The following is a 17,118-nucleotide window of genomic DNA, read 5'->3' on the forward strand; positions in this document are numbered from 1 at the left end:
CTAGGAAGAAGAGGGCATCATATAGCTGTGGAGCATCTTCAGAGAGGGAGACTACTATTGTATCTGTTTATTTGGGGGGGGGGGATGGACTGCAGAGATGTCTTAAAGGTTAAGAGCACACTGACTGTTCTTCCAGTGGCCCTGAGTTTAATTCCCAGCAACCACATGGTGGCTCACAGCCATCTATAATAAGATCTGGTGCCCTCTTCTGGCATGCAGGTGTACATGCAGGCAGAACACTGCATACATAATAAATAAATAAATACATAAATAAATACATAAATAAATAAAGCTTTAAGACTATTTCTTTTCTTGCTTAGGTAATTATAATGGTACAGAAATGCCAAGAACTGTAGGGAAATGATCTCTTGCCACACAGTAAAGTCTTTAGGAGTATGTGGTGTGTGTGTATACACATGTGTGTGCAGCAGCATAAACTGAATATGCTTAGGGAAGTCGGTGAACAACATCAGTGTCATCCTCAAGAACATTGTCCTTTGAGACAGGGTCTCCCATTAGGCCAAGTGGCTGGCCAGCGATCCTGTGCTTCTTGTGGCTGCCACTTCCTCTGCAAACAGCCTAACAGTTTTATGTCGCTTCCAAGGGTTGAACTCATGTTCTCCCATCATAGGTAAAGAACTCTGCCAGCCTTCCCAGCTAAGTTCACAGTAAGTTAAATGATATTTACCGTTAAGTTGCTGAGCAGTGATAGACCAAGGAGACCCAAGAAAGGGTACCGCAGGGCGGGCAAAGAAGATTTTCATTGAACGATGCAGTTTCTTTATTCTAACCTTTCTGGTCGCAAGAAAGAAACCCAGAGCCCTGCATATACTGTGCCCTTGTAAACTGCCCTCCGGCCCCAGTCAACAGCGTTCTGAGTAACAGTTCACTTGGGCTCACCCAGGCCAAAGCTGATCCATATAAGAACCTGTAAAAACAACTCTGCAGGGAAAAGCAGTGCTGGGGGGCAGTGCACAGGGAATCGCAGAAGAAAATGAGCAACAGTGCGAGGCAGTGCTAGAACCTGCAGCTGGAGAAGCAGTCTGCAGGAACGCCCGCCACTTCTGGGTGTGACTGAGACAGAATGTGTACTTGAAGGGGTGCAGCGGCAATGCATAGCACTCTTCCCCAAACTGGGGCGTAGATGAGCTGTGGGCTCCGCTATGCAGAAATGCTTGAGCTGCTGGAGAAGGGGCCATGTGTAAAAGCCAGGGCTTGCAGGCTTTGGAAGCTGGCTGCAAGGTGAACTTGCATAGGGAATGCAAATAAGTTAGTTGGTGCCTGATGCGATCTGTTGTTCAGATTTTAGTCTTTTGTTTTAAACCTGTGATGCCTTACTGTTTTTAATGTCATGCCTTCTGTTGTCATTGATAACCTAAGGGTTTGTCTGAATTTCTTCAGTGGTTTCCCTCTGCTGTCAGGCATATCCTAGAATCTGGGGCAGAACTTGGAGGTAGGATAAGGCTTTCGAACCGTAAGTGCGAGGAATCAACAGTGCATCCCAAGCAGGTACTTGAGTTGGTGCTGAAGGAGTTGATGCTCAAAGCCTCAGTATTAAGTCTAAACCTGTGTACTAACTTGAGGAGCTAAGTGGAATGTGAGAGTTAAGAAAAGAATACAGTGGAGCCTTAGATTTCCACACAGGAGAACAGAGTAAACCACAGAGACATTATTCTGGACGAATCTTTGTGAAAGGGCCCTGGTATTGTGAGGTCTTAGGTGGCCTTGCAGGCCCATGGGTGTTAGCAGCTGTAACAGGAAGGATGTTTCAAGTGCTTATTTTATTTTTGTGGTCACACAACTCTGTGTTGGGAAAGCTAGCTCAACAGTGGATAGAAGTGAAGTTTTGAAAAATGTCCCTCCATCTTGTATCTTCTAGAGCCTCTCCCTGTGTAGAGGTCATTACAGCAATTCGCCTGGTAATGGCCGATTACATTCCACTAACACTGTTCCAGTATGGTTCTTGGCTTTCATTGACATGCTATCAAGCTTTGTTGGTTTATCTGCATTGATTTTTCTTCAGTGCCTTATAATATCTTGGGGATTGACCACTGTTTGATACAGAACTATAATAAGTCTTTCCATGTAGGAGCCTGTGGAGAAGATATTACCCCAATATTTTTCTTGTTCAGTTCTTAGAGAATTAAGCCTGGATCTTACTGAGACTTGCTCTGTGATTAAATACAAAAGACAGTTATTAATCTGTAATTTCTATCATGCTGTATGCTAAAGCTGTATTTGACAGCTGTAAAACAGGAAATGGTTCTTGAATTCTTTTGGTGTATGTGAAATGAAATTTAGCTGTGCCCTGTTCTTGGATGCTAAAGTTTAATATTGAAATCATGAAGATCGGCTGCTGCTCTCGGCCTTCAACTTAGACACGGCTACAGTAAGGCAGCTGTGACTCCTCCTCCAAACTGAATTAGACCCTTCATTCCATCTCAGAATAAGTGAGCCCTGGCTTGTAGCTCAGTGGTGGAGCGTTTACTTCGAGTAGATTGAACTCAGAGCCCTCAGCCACAGCCTGACAAAGAGTAGAAGGGGCATTGTGAGAATGTTGTTTTTTCTAAGAAAGATTGCTAAGAAAGTTTTGTACCAGCTTTCTGAAATAGTGAGAGAAGCAACACCACAGTGATATGTACTCATTACTTTTGTCGTAATAAGAATGTTTCTTCATCGAGGCAATTCAGGTCATAATTTATAACAGAAGATGTAAGTACAGGTACTGGAAAAATTAATGTTAGGTTGTCATGATCTGTTACGTTTTCACTTAGGAGAGTATTATGAAAATGTTCAAATTGCCCATCTAATAAAATATATTAGTAGTTTTATATACACAAATGCAAAATTGGAACCATGAATTTCTACAAAAATAATTGTCTGAACTAGTTCACTAGTTTAGAAAGTTACTTTAGGTTTTGGAATTCAGTCACTTGGCATCAAGTTCAAACTACTTTATTTTTAGAAGTTGACTAAATTCATCTGAAGTCTTGTTTTGTATAAGATCTTAGTTTGTCTGAATTGAAAGAGGTGATAGGAGATGTGCAATTACAATTAATTTGTAGAATGAAAGATCTCAACCCTTGAAGCTAAATAATGGATTAGTCACTCTTCTCATCACTATCATCAGATACCTGACAGAAAATAACACCTCAAGGAAAGACAGTTTGTTTCGGCCACAGTTTGAGAGCACAGCCTGTCATTGCAAGGAAGCCGTGGTGGCAGGAATGGGAGACAGCGGAATGGGGTGAATGAGTGCTAGTGCTCCCCCCCACCCCATCTTTTGCTTATTGTTTTTTTGAGACAGGGTCTCTCTACCAAGCCCTGGTTGGCCTAGAAGTCTCTATGCATCCCCAGCTGGCCTGGAACTCTATCCTCTTTGTTAAACCAGGCTGTCCTGGAACACAAAATCTCCTGGCTGACTGGCTTTCTCATTTTCATTTGGCCCTGGACTCCAGTCCTGGGATAACGCTACTAACATTCATGTTGAGTCTTCTCTCTTAGTTCACCCTTCCTAGCAAAGCACTCTAGGTTTAAAATCCTGTCGGGGTGACAATCAAGAAACTATTAAAGTGGGTAAGTGGTGAGTGGACACAGGATTTCAGTGTTAGTGCCACCTGTAGACCATATTGAGAGCAAAATCATGCATATGAGTAGGTATACTGTGTGCTACAGCAATAAATAAATCAAAAGTTAAGGGTATATAGTTTATGAAGTTTAATTTGGAGTTTTCACTAAGTGAAACAGCTTATTAATTTTTTTCTTCAAACATTGTGAACATTCCTACTCCTTAAATATTATCTAAATTGTTCTCTAAGTAATGGACATATGCATTGTGCGAAGTACTTTTTGTTAAGACATGTCTTTCCCATGGCATGTGTATGTTTGTGTACTTAGGAAGCATATTTAGTGTTTGTTTATATTTCTTTTAGACCGTGCTTCCGTGGGAATATTTCATACTACCCTCTTTAATATTCAAGCTTCTTACTTCTGTGACTGTAATAATTCTGAAAGTAATAGTAAGTTATTACATTTTAAATACTGTTTCTAAGTTCATAGTTGTGTGTGTGTGTGGTGTGTTTAAACTAGCTGACATTTTGACAACAATCATCTGTGGAGCCGTAGCAGTTAGAAATGATGTTTCTGCTAACTTTCTCAGCTTGCTAAGAAATAAGTTCCTGCTTTGTTGTTTCCCATCCTCAGACTCAGGGAGAATTTACAGTGGTAATAGGAATATGTCCTGGCTATTTTTTTGTCGACCTGACACAAGCTAGAGTCATCAAAGAGGAGGGAGCCTCAGCTGAGACAATGCCTCCATAAGATCAGGCTGTGGGCAAGCCTGGAAAGCATTTTCCTAATTAATAATCAATGGGAAGGGTGCAGTCCAGGGTGAACAGTGCCTTCCCGGGGCAGGTGGTTGTAGATTCTATAAGAAAGCAGGCTGAGCAAGTCATGAAGAGCAAGCCAGTAAGCAGCACCCCTCAGTGGCCCCTGCATCAGCCGCTGCCTCCAGGTTCCTGCCCTGTTTGAGTTCTTGTCCTGACCTCTTTTAATGAAGAGCAGCAATATGGAAGTCTAAGCAGAATAAACCCTTTCTCCCAACTTGGCTTTGGTCATGGTGTTTTTGTCTCAGCAATAGAAATCCTAAGACAGGACCAGAGTGAAATTTTTTCTAAAAGTTACCTTAGTAGACCATTGAAATGATTGTGGGGACAATTTTCTCACTTGTTATAAACATCAGAAGAGTGTGGAGACGATGATTTCTTGATGTAATTGTATGCATAGACAATTTAGAGAACTTAAAGACAAACTGTACTAATCATAGAATCTGCACAGTGGCTAAATATGTGATCTTTTTCCTCGGTATCTTTTTACTCTAGACATGCTTACCCATAGTGGTGGGAATATCACTTAATTCTCATTGACAACACAATTTCAGAAATTGTTGGAAGGGCTAAAGAGGTTGTTCCGCTCAGAGAGCCTACCTAGCATGCAGCAGGCCCCAGGGTGTGGTCTCCACCTCTGCGGAGGAGGGAACACTGTGGCTAGAATGCCACGGGATCTGAACTAAAGCTGTAAATCTTACTCAGAGACCAAGACCAAGAACAAGATCTGGGTAAAATCAAGCAAGTTCATGTAGTAGAAAGGCAGGCTTAATAACTAATATGTGAGTGCTCCTTAAAATAAAAACATAGAGTTCATGTGTTCCAATCACAGACCTCAGGGGATTTTAATTGATTTACTTATTTATTCATTCAGTCATTTACTTTGTAGTGCAAGCTGGTAATGATAAGTGTATTTTTAAAATCTGACTATTTAAGAAAGCTGAAAAATGAGCAGTGACTTTCCAGATACCACAATATGGACAGAGTCAATGTAATTGTATCAAGGGTTGTTAGAAATAAGACTCCAGACATAGTTCTGTGTGGAACAGGCAAGTGGTTAAGGAGAAGGTAAAATATCAAAACTATCCACATATGAGAAAATAAGAATAAACGTGAATTTTAGGGCATATGAAGAATTAATGCCATCGAATTAAAGAGCTACATGAAGGGGCTGGTGAAATAAATGGCTTAGCAGTTAAGAGCACTGGCTGTCCTTCCAGAGGATAGGGTTGGATTACCAGCACTTCCATGGTGGCTCACAAACATCTGTAACTCTGGTCCCAGGAAATTTGACAGTCTCTTCTGGCCTCCATGAGCGCTTCATGAATGTAGTACACAGACACACATAAGGAAAACACTCATACGTGTAATATAAAAGTAACTAAAATCTCAAAAGAGAGAGAAAGAAAAAGGAGCCCTAAGCTAAAACTGAAAGAGTCATAATATGATAAGATAATCAGAGCATTTGCTCAGAATTCAAGGCTCTGACCCAGGGGTGCATTCTTTCTTAGTTTTAGTGCTAATTTTTTAAAATAAAATTTTAAGTAAAATCACAGACAAAAACATCAAAGGCCACACATAACGGCTCACTCTTTTTATCTCAGTACTCAGGAGTTTGAGGCCAGCCTGGTTTATATAGAAAATCCTAGGCCAACCAGTGAATGCTTTGTAGTGAGACTTTGTTGTTGTTAAGTATCACGTGACTTTAAAGGCAGCCACTCAAAACTTTGCTCAGGCCCAAACTGCATCACAGTACCGTTAGAATGGCCATTCTGAAGCTCAGGGTTACTTACTTTGACTGTCAAGTATGTGTTTTCCTTCATAAGCTAGGTCATGCATTGTCTTATATGAAAGAGATGCTTTGGGGAAATATTTTGCTATTAATACTTTTTCAGTGTCGGATGTAACTCCGGGTTAGAGCATTAGCCTGGTATGCACTTGGATTTGATGCCTACCACTGCAGAAACAAAAACTTAAAAGAATACTTCTTTTTATTGAAGGGCATTATCCATTTCTTTCTTATTAGGGTACCTTATCAACAGAAGGAGGTTGAGAAATTTTCACTGAAAGATTTCGTTGTGTTAAAATTTCAATAAGTACAAAATATGGAAATGGGTTTTTACCCCAGTAATTTGTATGGTAAGGATTCACACCGGAGATTTCTTATCTTAGTGTGTATGATCGAGTCTAAAAATACTGCCCTCTGTTTCCTGCTCAGATTTAGAACTCCTAGAGGCATATGCCATGGAGTCATACAGAACTTAAATTGATAAAAGTTGGCGACTCTTCTTGTCTCATGAAATCACTAGTAACATTATTGCTGGATTTTATATTTCCTAAATTTGTTGAGGTTCAGGTGGCCAACCAGAGGTATGGAGAAGTAAAATTGTTACCTTTTCCAAAAGATTAAGACCACGAAAGAGATAAACTGGGTGGTGGTGGGTGCTAGTCCCAGCACTTGGGAGGGTAGAGGCAGGCAGATCTCTATGAGTTCATGGCCAGTTTGGTCTACAGAGCAAGTTCCAAGATAGCCAGGGCTATGCAGAGAAATCCTGTCTTGAAAAACAGAACAAACAAACGAACAGGAGCATGGAGTCTGACGTGCACGTAAGCACTGCTCTAGCTCGGGAATTCGCTGTGGAACTGCACTTGCTGTTTTGCTGAGGCTGGTGTCCTAAGGCCCTGGGCCTACGTGATGTTCTTGTCTTTGCCTCCCAGTTAGCCGGGCTGCAAATGCTGAAGAGCCGGCACCGCTGCCGCCTCTCTTCCCTGCATTAGTCTCATCGGTTATTCCTGCCCAGAGACTGAGGGGATGAAGGCAGCTGCCAAGTGAGGAGGCCAAGAAGGCTGGAGATGTCACTGTGATAGATAAGGCTCCATTAGGAAGCTCAGGGCCAGTAGGAAAATCGCCGTTGGCCTAATCATTTTATTTTCCAATATGTGCTTTTGAAATTGAGAGATAATTCACATGTACTCAGATGTACAGATTTTAAATTACTATTAGGCAAGTTTTGACAAATGTGTTCATGTAATCACTACTAAAATCATGATGTGAAGCATTTTAACACTGTTTATAAATGAATTTGCAATATGATTTCTGTAAGTATCGACCTTATTTAAAGTGCCCAAATCTAGCGTAGGTTTAGCCTCGTCTGAAACAGTGGTTCTCAACCTTCCTGATGCTGTGTCCCTTTAACATAGTTTCTTATGTTGTGATGACCCCAACCATGAAATTGTTCTGTTGCTACTTTATAACTCTAATTTTGCCACTGTCATGAGTTGTAATGTAAATATCCAATATTCACGGTATCCGATGTGGGGTTGGGGACTGTGACCCACAGGTTGAAAACCATTGCTCTGGAAGAGTTGCGTGAGTTTTCCCTAAACCATTTCCACATTGCTGTAGAGAAATAATTAGAGAGAGACAGATTTTTTTAACTAATTAGGATTGCCCCCTCCTCCCTCCAGACAGAGTCTCTCTGTGCAGCCTCAGTGGTCTGGGACCCCTCTTGTAGACCAGGCTGACCTAGAACTCAGAGATCCATCTGCTTCTACTTCACTAGAGCTGTGATTAAAGGTGTGTGACCCTACACCTGGCCTTACTTAAGAGTTCTTAAACAAGTGGATTGTTCTGTGTGGAGTTTAATTACTCTGTATCTTCAAATGCTTAAATTGGGCCAGCCTTTGGGCAGCTGAGGCAGGAGGATTAAATTCCATACCAAAGTGTGATATTTGTGAGAGCCGTCTCAGAAAAACGGAACCAGATGCTGGAGAGAATGACTCTATTTAAGTGCTTGCTGTTTGCAGACGACCTGAGTTCAGTTCCCAACACCTATGGCTAGTGAATCACACCACCCATAACTCCAGTACCAAGAGATCTGACTCCCTGTTCTGGCCTCCAGGGGCACTCCACCCCAAAAACGCATGCATGCGCACACATACATAATTAAAAGTAAAAATAAATCTTGAAAAGCCCCAACCCCCAAATTGTTAAAATTGGTTTTGTTGCTCTGTTCTGGTTTTAAAATGTAAGATGCCATATACCTGCGGGCATCATTTGCCTTTCCTTTCCTGTTGGTACAACATAACTTTTAAGTATGTCAGACAGAGTCGGTAACCAGATAACCATATGGAAATAGTGCGTACTTCCTTTATGCTAACTGACAGGCATGGTGCAGTAACCACAGCAGACAAGGTGCCAGGACAGTGTTCTGGCACGTATACTAACAGCTTAGAAAATGGAAGCGGTGGGGCTGGCAGTGTTTATAAAGAAGGGCCCTGGAGGGAGAAGACTGGTGAATGGGCAGGGATGGCCTCTGCGGTGATGACATGGAACTTGGTGAGAGGGCTGTCAAGCGTGGCACTGAAGATGCGATGAAGGGAAGCCACCACAAGGACATAGATGTCAACAAGAAGTGTCTGTGGACTTGGGCAGAGAGCAACCTTTACAAAGCAGGTTGGGAGAACAAATTTAGGGAGAAGGCTGTGTATTTGGTTCTGGATCACCTGGTTTGTTCTGAAATAAAATGTATAGTGGACGGACTGGATTGAAGGCATGAATGCTAACATATGTAGTCATGATCAGTTAAATCAGCAAATAGTGTTTATTGAGTGACTCTTACAGCCTACTTTATTGCTTTGTTTTGTAATTTTGAGCTATTTCTTTAAAACTATTTTTACTGGGCAGGCACAGTAGTGCATACCTTTAATCCTAGTACTTGGAGACAGAGGCAAGGGGATCTTTTTGTTTTGTTTTACTAAAAGGCCAGCATGAGCTACATAGCAAGGTCAAGTGTTGTAAATTAGAAAAAAAAAAAAAAGAAAAAAGAAAAAAAGAAATGTGTTGGGCTATATAATGTTTATTATTATTAGCCCTAAGATTATCATGGTGGTATTATTTAACCCACTATCACCAAATAATAAGATACAGACACATGTTAGATTGATAATTGCCTTATTTTCCTTGGCCTGGGCAGATATTTTACTTATACTGTCTCAGTAACCTCACCATCCATCTCCCTGCCCCCGTCTAATGCCATCCGCCTTAACCATCATCATCTAGTCCACTGTTCATCCATAATCCCTAGATACTTGCTTGTATTCTTCATCTAGATCTTTTCATGCCATTATTGGAGTCCTTCCTCTTGGCCCATGTGTATTTTTCTCCACACTATCCCATCCTGCAGTCCTCCTTTCTCCTCTCTTCCTGTCCATCTGTGTGCCTTGATTCTCCTGCCCTCCAAAGCACGGGAACCTTAGCTATGCCTACCCAATTCTGCCCTGCTCAATTTAGGCTGTTTAATCAACCAATCACGTATATCTTAGGCAGGTTTACAAAACAAAGATAGGTGTAACCAGATCTTGAGGGCCAGTAACAGGCATCAGACCAAGCTCCACCAGTCAAGGCTATCTAGGGCTACTTAGTGAGACTCAAAACAAAAGAAAACAAGAGCCCTGTTTTGACTCAGTTTACAGATGTTATATTTAGAGACTTTTTGTTTTTGTTTGTTTGGTTTTGATTTTTCAAGACCAGGTTTCTCTTTGTAGTCTTGGCTGTCTTGGACTCGCTTTGTAGACCAGGCTGGCCTCGAAATCACAGCAAATCGCCTGCCTCTGCTTTCCTGAGTGCTGGGATTATAGGTAGATGGCTTAGAGACTTACTTATTTTTAAATAAGTCTAGTACAATCTAATATAACAATCTTTAATTAAGTATTGAGAGAGCATAGGGCATACAGGTTAACTAGTATTTATGAGTTAAAAGAGACTGCTGATGTCTTGGTGTACGTTGGTCTTTTGTCTGCATGTACATCTGTGTACCGCATGCCTTCCCAGAGCCGTTGGAGGCCAGAAGAGGGATTTAGATCCCTTGGACTAGAGTTACAGGCATTTGTGAGCAGCCCATTTTTTAAACTTCATTTTGTTTATTATTATTATTGTACATATGTGTGTGGTGGAGGGTGCGCAGCACTCTTGTGGAGGTCAGAGGGCAACTCTGTGGCATCTCTCCCCTCTTCCACCTTTGCTTGGGCCTGATGGAGTGAGCCCAGGTCGTCAGACTTGTGTTGCAAGTGTTTAGCTGGCGGAGCTGTCTTGCTTGTGAAAGCAGCCTGTGAGGGCACATCTGAGAAGTTCTAGAGTGGGACCTGGAACTGAGTGCAGGGCGCGTTGCTGTGCGGAGACGGGGTGGCTGTGAGGAACATTCCTGCAGCCGAGCATGGCTGGAGGGACCTGCCGTCCTGCGCAGAACCTGTCTCCTTTTTAACTAGAAAGCACTGGCTGTGTCTGTACTGTGTTTACTTTCTCAGTGATGAGTAGTTTGTCACTTAAAGGAGAGGAAAAAAGAACTAGCTATATTTGTTGTTGGCATAATTAAAAATTGGGAAAGCCTAAATCACACTTGATACCTTGACAGCTTCCCAATATTTAATATATGTGCTTTAAGGTAAGATTGCCTGTAGTGTAATAAATTTAATAATTTGAAATAGCTTAGTGAAGTATGTCAGCACTTGGAGATAAACATCACTCAGTGACTATTTTTTTTAAGTGACTAATGTAGAAATATAAACAGCTGGTGTACACGAAGGATTTAATGTGCAAAAGACAAACAGCTTTTAATGTAATAGTTGGAAGTGATCTAGGGTATTGTTTCTGATTTCACATGGCAGCTGACTGTTGAAATACAACTTTATTATCCTATCAGAGCATATCTATCCACAGTTATTCGAGAGGGCCATAAAGTACTAGCTTTTCAGCTGTGCGTGTGAGACATGGTTGTCTTTTTCGGATTGTTCAGTCAAAACAACACATTATAAAAGACTGAATAGGGAGACAAGATGACTCTGCCACCTTCTGTGAACCACACACTGAGCCTATAAAGACAAGGCCTCGCTTGTAGTTTTGTTTTCTATACTACTAACTTTTCAACTAAAATACATGTTTAGGGGACTGGAGAGATGGCTCAGCAGTTGAGAACACTGGCTGCTCTCCCAGAGGACTGGGGTTTAATTCTAAGCACCTGCATGGCAGCTCAAAACTGTCTGTGGGATCTGACACCCTCACCCAGACCTGCATGCAGTCAAAACACCAATGTATATAAAATAAAAATGAAATTTAAGAAAAACAAAAAAATGTTCAGATCACTTAAAAATAAAACCTGAAAAGTCTTAGTTTTTATTTTTGCATTTTAAATGAAAAATACTGTAAACAAAAGTTCTTTGGTAAATCCTAATAAAAATTAAAATTCTGAGATTCTATGGTCTAGGACAGTCAACTTAGAATTCAGGAGCAGGGCATGATATTGTAACCCAGAATGTTTGCTTTTAAAAACAATGCTCCACTTTTCAAATGGTAGTGTTAAAATGGGCTTTGTGTCACTTTTAACATTACTTGAAATCGTTGGAACTTTTCTAAACCTTTATTTTCATTTTCTGTCTTTACAAGGGTACAGAGCTGGTGAAATACTGGTGCTTGCCACTGAGCCTGACAACCTGAGTTCAGTCCCTGAAGAGACCCATAGGGTATAAGGAGAAAACTTAACCCCTCCAAGGGCCCCAGGTGCCTAGCATGGGTGTACTTGTGAACACACATACACACACAGTGTCTCTTTCTGTCTCTCTCCTTCTCCCCCTAAATAAATAAATAAATAAATAAGAGTGGAATAAAAGACTAGAATCAAAATGTGAATTCAAATAGAATTTGCAAAACTGCGTTTATGACTGATTTTTCTCAGGTGTGTTTGGTCTCTTCATTAAGGAATAAGAAAAAGGTATTGGGAAAGAGTCATTGATAATCTGTTATATTCGTGTTGTCTTAATTATATATGAAGTTACTAGTTCATATTTGAGTTAAATAGACAATTTTAGTTTAAGAATTTTCAGTGGCTCATCCCATGCCAAGTCCAGGGCCGTTTGGAATATACGTGGAGGCTGACTCCGTCCAGTGGGAACTTTTGTGTACTAGTAGCCACTGTTTCCCTTCCACTGTGTAATGGTTAGAATATGGAGGGTTCTGATGGTCTTTCTCTTTCTGCAAACAGATAATCTCAGCGACACTTTAAAGAAACTGAAGATAACTGCTGCTGACAGGGCAGAGGGCAGTTTGGAAGGATGCTTGGATTGTCTGCTTCAAGCCTTGGCTCAAAACAGTAAGTTTCATTGTTTATTCAAATTCCAGACAAAAGAAAGAAAGGATTAAATCAGCATTGTTTAGAAATTGGTATATAGTCAGGCATATAATTTGTATTCACATATTTTAAATTCTTTTGAATCTTACTCTTGAAGGCTGAAATTGTTTCCACTGTTCTGTCCGCCTACCTACCCACCACCCGAAAGTACTCTAAACCAAACTGATAGGCAAAGAAAAGAGAAATTGATTGGTGGTGATGACATTTATACCAGCCCCTGAGAAGAGCCATTATGGCTTTTTCCCTTTAACACCTACATTTGTGCTTTTTTAACAAAACAAAAAACAAAAGCCTAAGCTGTTTATATGTACGGAGGAGACAGGAGACACTAAAGGCGCTTAAAATCCTTAATATTGTTTTTTTTCTTAGCCCATCTCTTTTAGCTTTAAAAGAGTTTTATTTTAAAATCATATTTATGCATCGATTAAATTGGAAAGAACCATCAGCTGTCATAACAAAAATTTCTCAAAACCTAGGGCCAAGCTTAATTCCAAAGAGAGAACTTACGTAATTCTGCATTGATTATCACAGTGAATTATTGCATTTGATATAACATATGTCTGATCACTAATTTCTGTTATGGTAAGTGGATATGTATAAAATGATCTTCAGTTGTTTTCGTAATCCTACTTGGTTGTACTCTGTTTATATTTGATTATACTATTCTCCTCATGGACTGATTATGTAACTGTCCAAGAGTTCAGGGGAGAATATATTGTTCTGGTTTCAATTCAAGCACTTAGGTAGATGTTTATTTACTTTAGCTTTTAACTAAACTGCCCAGAAAAATATAAAATAATCGATTTTAGTACTTTTCATCGAAAAGAGCACATTTTGAAGCTAGCGTGTATTTACTTTTCTTGTCACTGTGACAAGAACAGCTTTGAGGAAGAAAGCTTTGTCTTAGCTCACGATTTCGGTCCATCATGACAGGTCCTGGCAGGGCAGAGCTGTTCAGCTACTAGCAACTAGGAGGGAAGGCACTGGGGCCCTTTAAAGGAAAAAAATCCTTTATAACTGACCTCCTTTTTGACTCCAGAAAGTCCCACCATCTCTCCAAGTAGCACTGCCAGCCAGTGGCGAGGCAGGCAGCTTCCACACATGAGGCGGTGGGGGCATTTCAGGTTCATGCTGTAACATAGACTTTAAAATTGAGTTTCAGTGACTTTTCCTTTCGAGATGGTAACTCTCATCTATTTAACACAGAGATTACAGATGACAAGAAATTCAGAACATTTGGGTAATGCTCAAGATGGTAAAGGGGAAAAAAACAACAAGAAAATGTCTCCTGATGCTGCCCTTCTCAGTAGGAGAATTGCTATTTATGCTTAGTGAAAGTAAATAAAACTTCAGTTGAACTTGCTATGTGTTTTTCAGCATCCTGCCAGGTAATGACTTATGAAGTTCACAGATGTAAAAGATTCCCATAGCCATAGGAAGGCTTTTTGAATAGCACTGGTCTAGAAACTGGAAAGAACATGGTGACCTGATTTTACAAGTGCCTATGTAGGCAGCTTTACATAATAACATGTTTCTCTTAAGTAAACTGAGGATCAGCCTAATTTTTTTTTTGAAGAGTAGTGCTGTTTAAACTTCCTCTTTTTTCATTGTCAATTTTTTTTCTTTATGTTTATTTGGAGAATAAAAGAATTTTTAAAAGAAACCATTAGCTTTAGAAACTGAATGATATAAAGATGGTTTCCTTGGCAACATGTGAAAAGTTCTGAGTCTTCCTCTGGAAAGCACTAAAGGCCAGAGTTGAGGAAGGAAAGTAACAAAGGGAAGCAAAGGTTGAAGGCCTTTGTTAAAGGTTAAAGGGTCAAAACATCACTGTGTATAATTGTTGGACTAGATTAAAAGCCTGCATGTAGGAATGTTGACTTATTTATTGAAATTGGTCTGATTATTGTGTAACACAGACTCTTAAGGTCAGATGCGCATAGGTGTTTAAGAAAACCAACAGAATAGAAAGTAAGGGCTCCCCAGGAAGATAAGAAAAACGTGTTTTGTCATCAGTATAAGATAACGTTTATAAATAGTCTCATTTCTGAGACTACAGAAAGAACTTGACACAGGAAGCAGTTCTTACGGATGTTCACTGTTTGACTTAAAAATCACGTCCGTCATTGAAAAGCTTATTACCAAAGACGATATAATTTTGAGGTATCTACACCGGGATTTTGGCATATTTGAATTAACTATAATTAATTTCCAATATAATTATAAATGATTACTATCTGAAGTTAGAATTTTAAAAATATTTTTAATTTTTTTTTTTACTTTTTGAAATTAAAATACAGTTATATCATTCCCCCTTTCCCACTTCTTCCTCCAGCTGTTCCGTTTCCCCTTCTGCTCTCTCGAGTTCATTCCTAAATGTACAGATAAAACCTGCTGTGTCTGTATAATGTTACTTGTTCTTCTATGATTTGGGAGCTGATCACTTGGTGTCGGTTAATAATTTGGGGACTCTACCCTAGGGAAGACTCTTTCTCCTGTGTTCAGCATTCCTTAGTGCCTGTGGTTCTTTGTCTAGGTTCAGGGCCCTGTGATAGTTCTCTTTTTTGTGTTAGCATGGTGCTGTCTTGCTCAGGTCTTGTTTAGGCAGCCATATTGTTGGGACATCATGGACATTTCTAGAAGACAAAAGTCTCACAGCAAACTCCTGCTTCTCTGGCTCTGAGAGGCTTTCTGCCCCCTCTTCCACTATGTTCCCTGATCTTTAAGTTGTGTTCTAGATCAGTCATTTGGGGCTGGGCATCACACGGTCATCCATTTCTGTATTTTCATTGGTTGTGGTTTTCTATTATGGTGTCCATGTATTGAAAAGAGAAGTTTCTTTTTGAAAGGGTGAAAATTACACTTACCTGTTGGAGTAAGGTTAAATATTTAGAATGCATTTAGGAGTTATGCTGGCTTAGAAACATGGCAGTTGTAGGTTCTCCCAGATTCATGACTTCCTCAGCCCCAGTTGATCAGGTTTCCAATACAAGGCATGATTCCCCAATAGTTGAGAAGGCCTTAAGTCCAGTTACAGAGTGTCACTCCTACCCCTTCAGGGTCATTGGGCCATGTTGGCCATTGTCATAGGCATCATAGCTGGGTGGGACTGTTGGTTGCTTCCTGCCCCCTGGGAACATTGTGTGCACCTTCTGGGACCATGAAGCTCATTCTCAGAGAAGAGGCTTTGAGGCCGGATAAGACTCAGATCCTCTGGGTTCTGTGCCTAAAGAGCATGGTGTCTTCAGGAGTAAGGATTCACCTTCAACTTCAGGGAAGCAGCAAGGACAGTGCCCTGTAGTGCTGTGGGAGTCTCTTGTATTCTGCTGACAAACAGCTCATAATGGGCTTCTTATGTGTGGTCCTGGGGGTTTTGTTAGACAGTCTGTAGCTGTGGGAGCAGGGCATACGTGGTGTTGCCAGACCACGTGGGAAAATTTCATTTCAATTTTATGTACACATACATAGACATATATGTATTATATAATTTTAGGTAAATTAAATAATGTTTCCTTATGACCTTCCAGACACCTTTACTGTTATTTTACCCTCTTAACTTAATGGTCGAGTCCAGTTTGTGGTATTTATATACATATGGGTGTGGGGCCACCCTCTAGAGTATCTACTACCACACAGAAAATGACCCTCCTTTCCCTAGTAACCAGGAGTTTCCAGTAGCTTCTCAACGAGGAGTTGGAGCCCTTCTGGAATGTTGCTGGCTACATCTTGTGCAAGTAACCCAAGGTCTGTAAGCTCATGAGTACATCAGTCCTATCATGTCCAGAAAATACTTTCATCTTGGCCATTCCTAACTTGTGACACTTAAAAATTTCTGCCCCCTCCTCCACAGTATTCCCTGAGCCAAGGTGTGAGGGAAAGTGCCACACAGGTCTCATTTGTCTCTGAGAATACCACAGTCACTTGATTTCTGTGCTTTGATCAGTTGTGAGTTTCTGCACAGAGAAACTGCTTTGATGAGGGCTACAAGTCTGATACTATGTCAGTTTAGCCAAATAATAGTAGGTTCACCCATGAGGCCTGTGAGCGCCACAGTCTTGGGTTCTAGGCCATTATATAATACAAGGCGTCTGTTTGCTCCTATGTAGCAGGCCTAAAATCTAACCCTGATACCTTTGGCCTTGTTCCTGCAGTGGCCTTCTCTTGTCAGGCTAGTCATTATTGTACCTCACAGGGTTTATATAGCTGGATAAGACTGCTGACTGGAAAGCTTTCTTGATACTGGCTATTTCATGGTACTGAAATCAGACTTTTTTTAAACCTGAGTATGGCTTTAATGTAGATTTCTTTTTTGCTCCCTCCCTTCATGGGTTTAATATCTATGTCAATTTTTAAAGGTAAGAATTAGAGGATTTGAATACTCACTATTTTATAGACTACATTTTGCTTAGGCAAGTATTCTCTATAAATCTCTGATCTAAAGTAATAACATTCACTCATATAAACACTTTGATCTCACTTTTAAAATTAGTAAATATATGGAAGCCACCAGCCAAGAAATCAGCCTGTTTGTTCTGGTTTCATTTGATTCT

General features: G+C 40.5%; 1 protein-coding gene across 4 annotated transcripts in view; it reads left to right on the plus strand.

Moving 5' to 3' along the window:
- The window catches only part of Rap1gds1 (Rap1 GTPase-GDP dissociation stimulator 1), a 123,544-nt gene that overhangs the window by 13,547 nt on the left and 92,879 nt on the right, over positions 1-17,118 (plus strand). For all 4 annotated transcript variants that reach the window (XM_060392633.1, XM_060392632.1, XM_060392635.1 and 1 more), the window contains exon 2: positions 12,422-12,529. In XM_060392633.1, the coding sequence (XP_060248616.1) occupies positions 12,422-12,529 (108 nt within the window). The remainder of the gene's footprint in view (positions 1-12,421; positions 12,530-17,118) is intronic.

Source organism: Meriones unguiculatus, chromosome 10 (assembly GCF_030254825.1).
Source record: "Meriones unguiculatus strain TT.TT164.6M chromosome 10, Bangor_MerUng_6.1, whole genome shotgun sequence".
NCBI lineage: Eukaryota > Metazoa > Chordata > Mammalia > Rodentia > Muridae > Meriones > Meriones unguiculatus.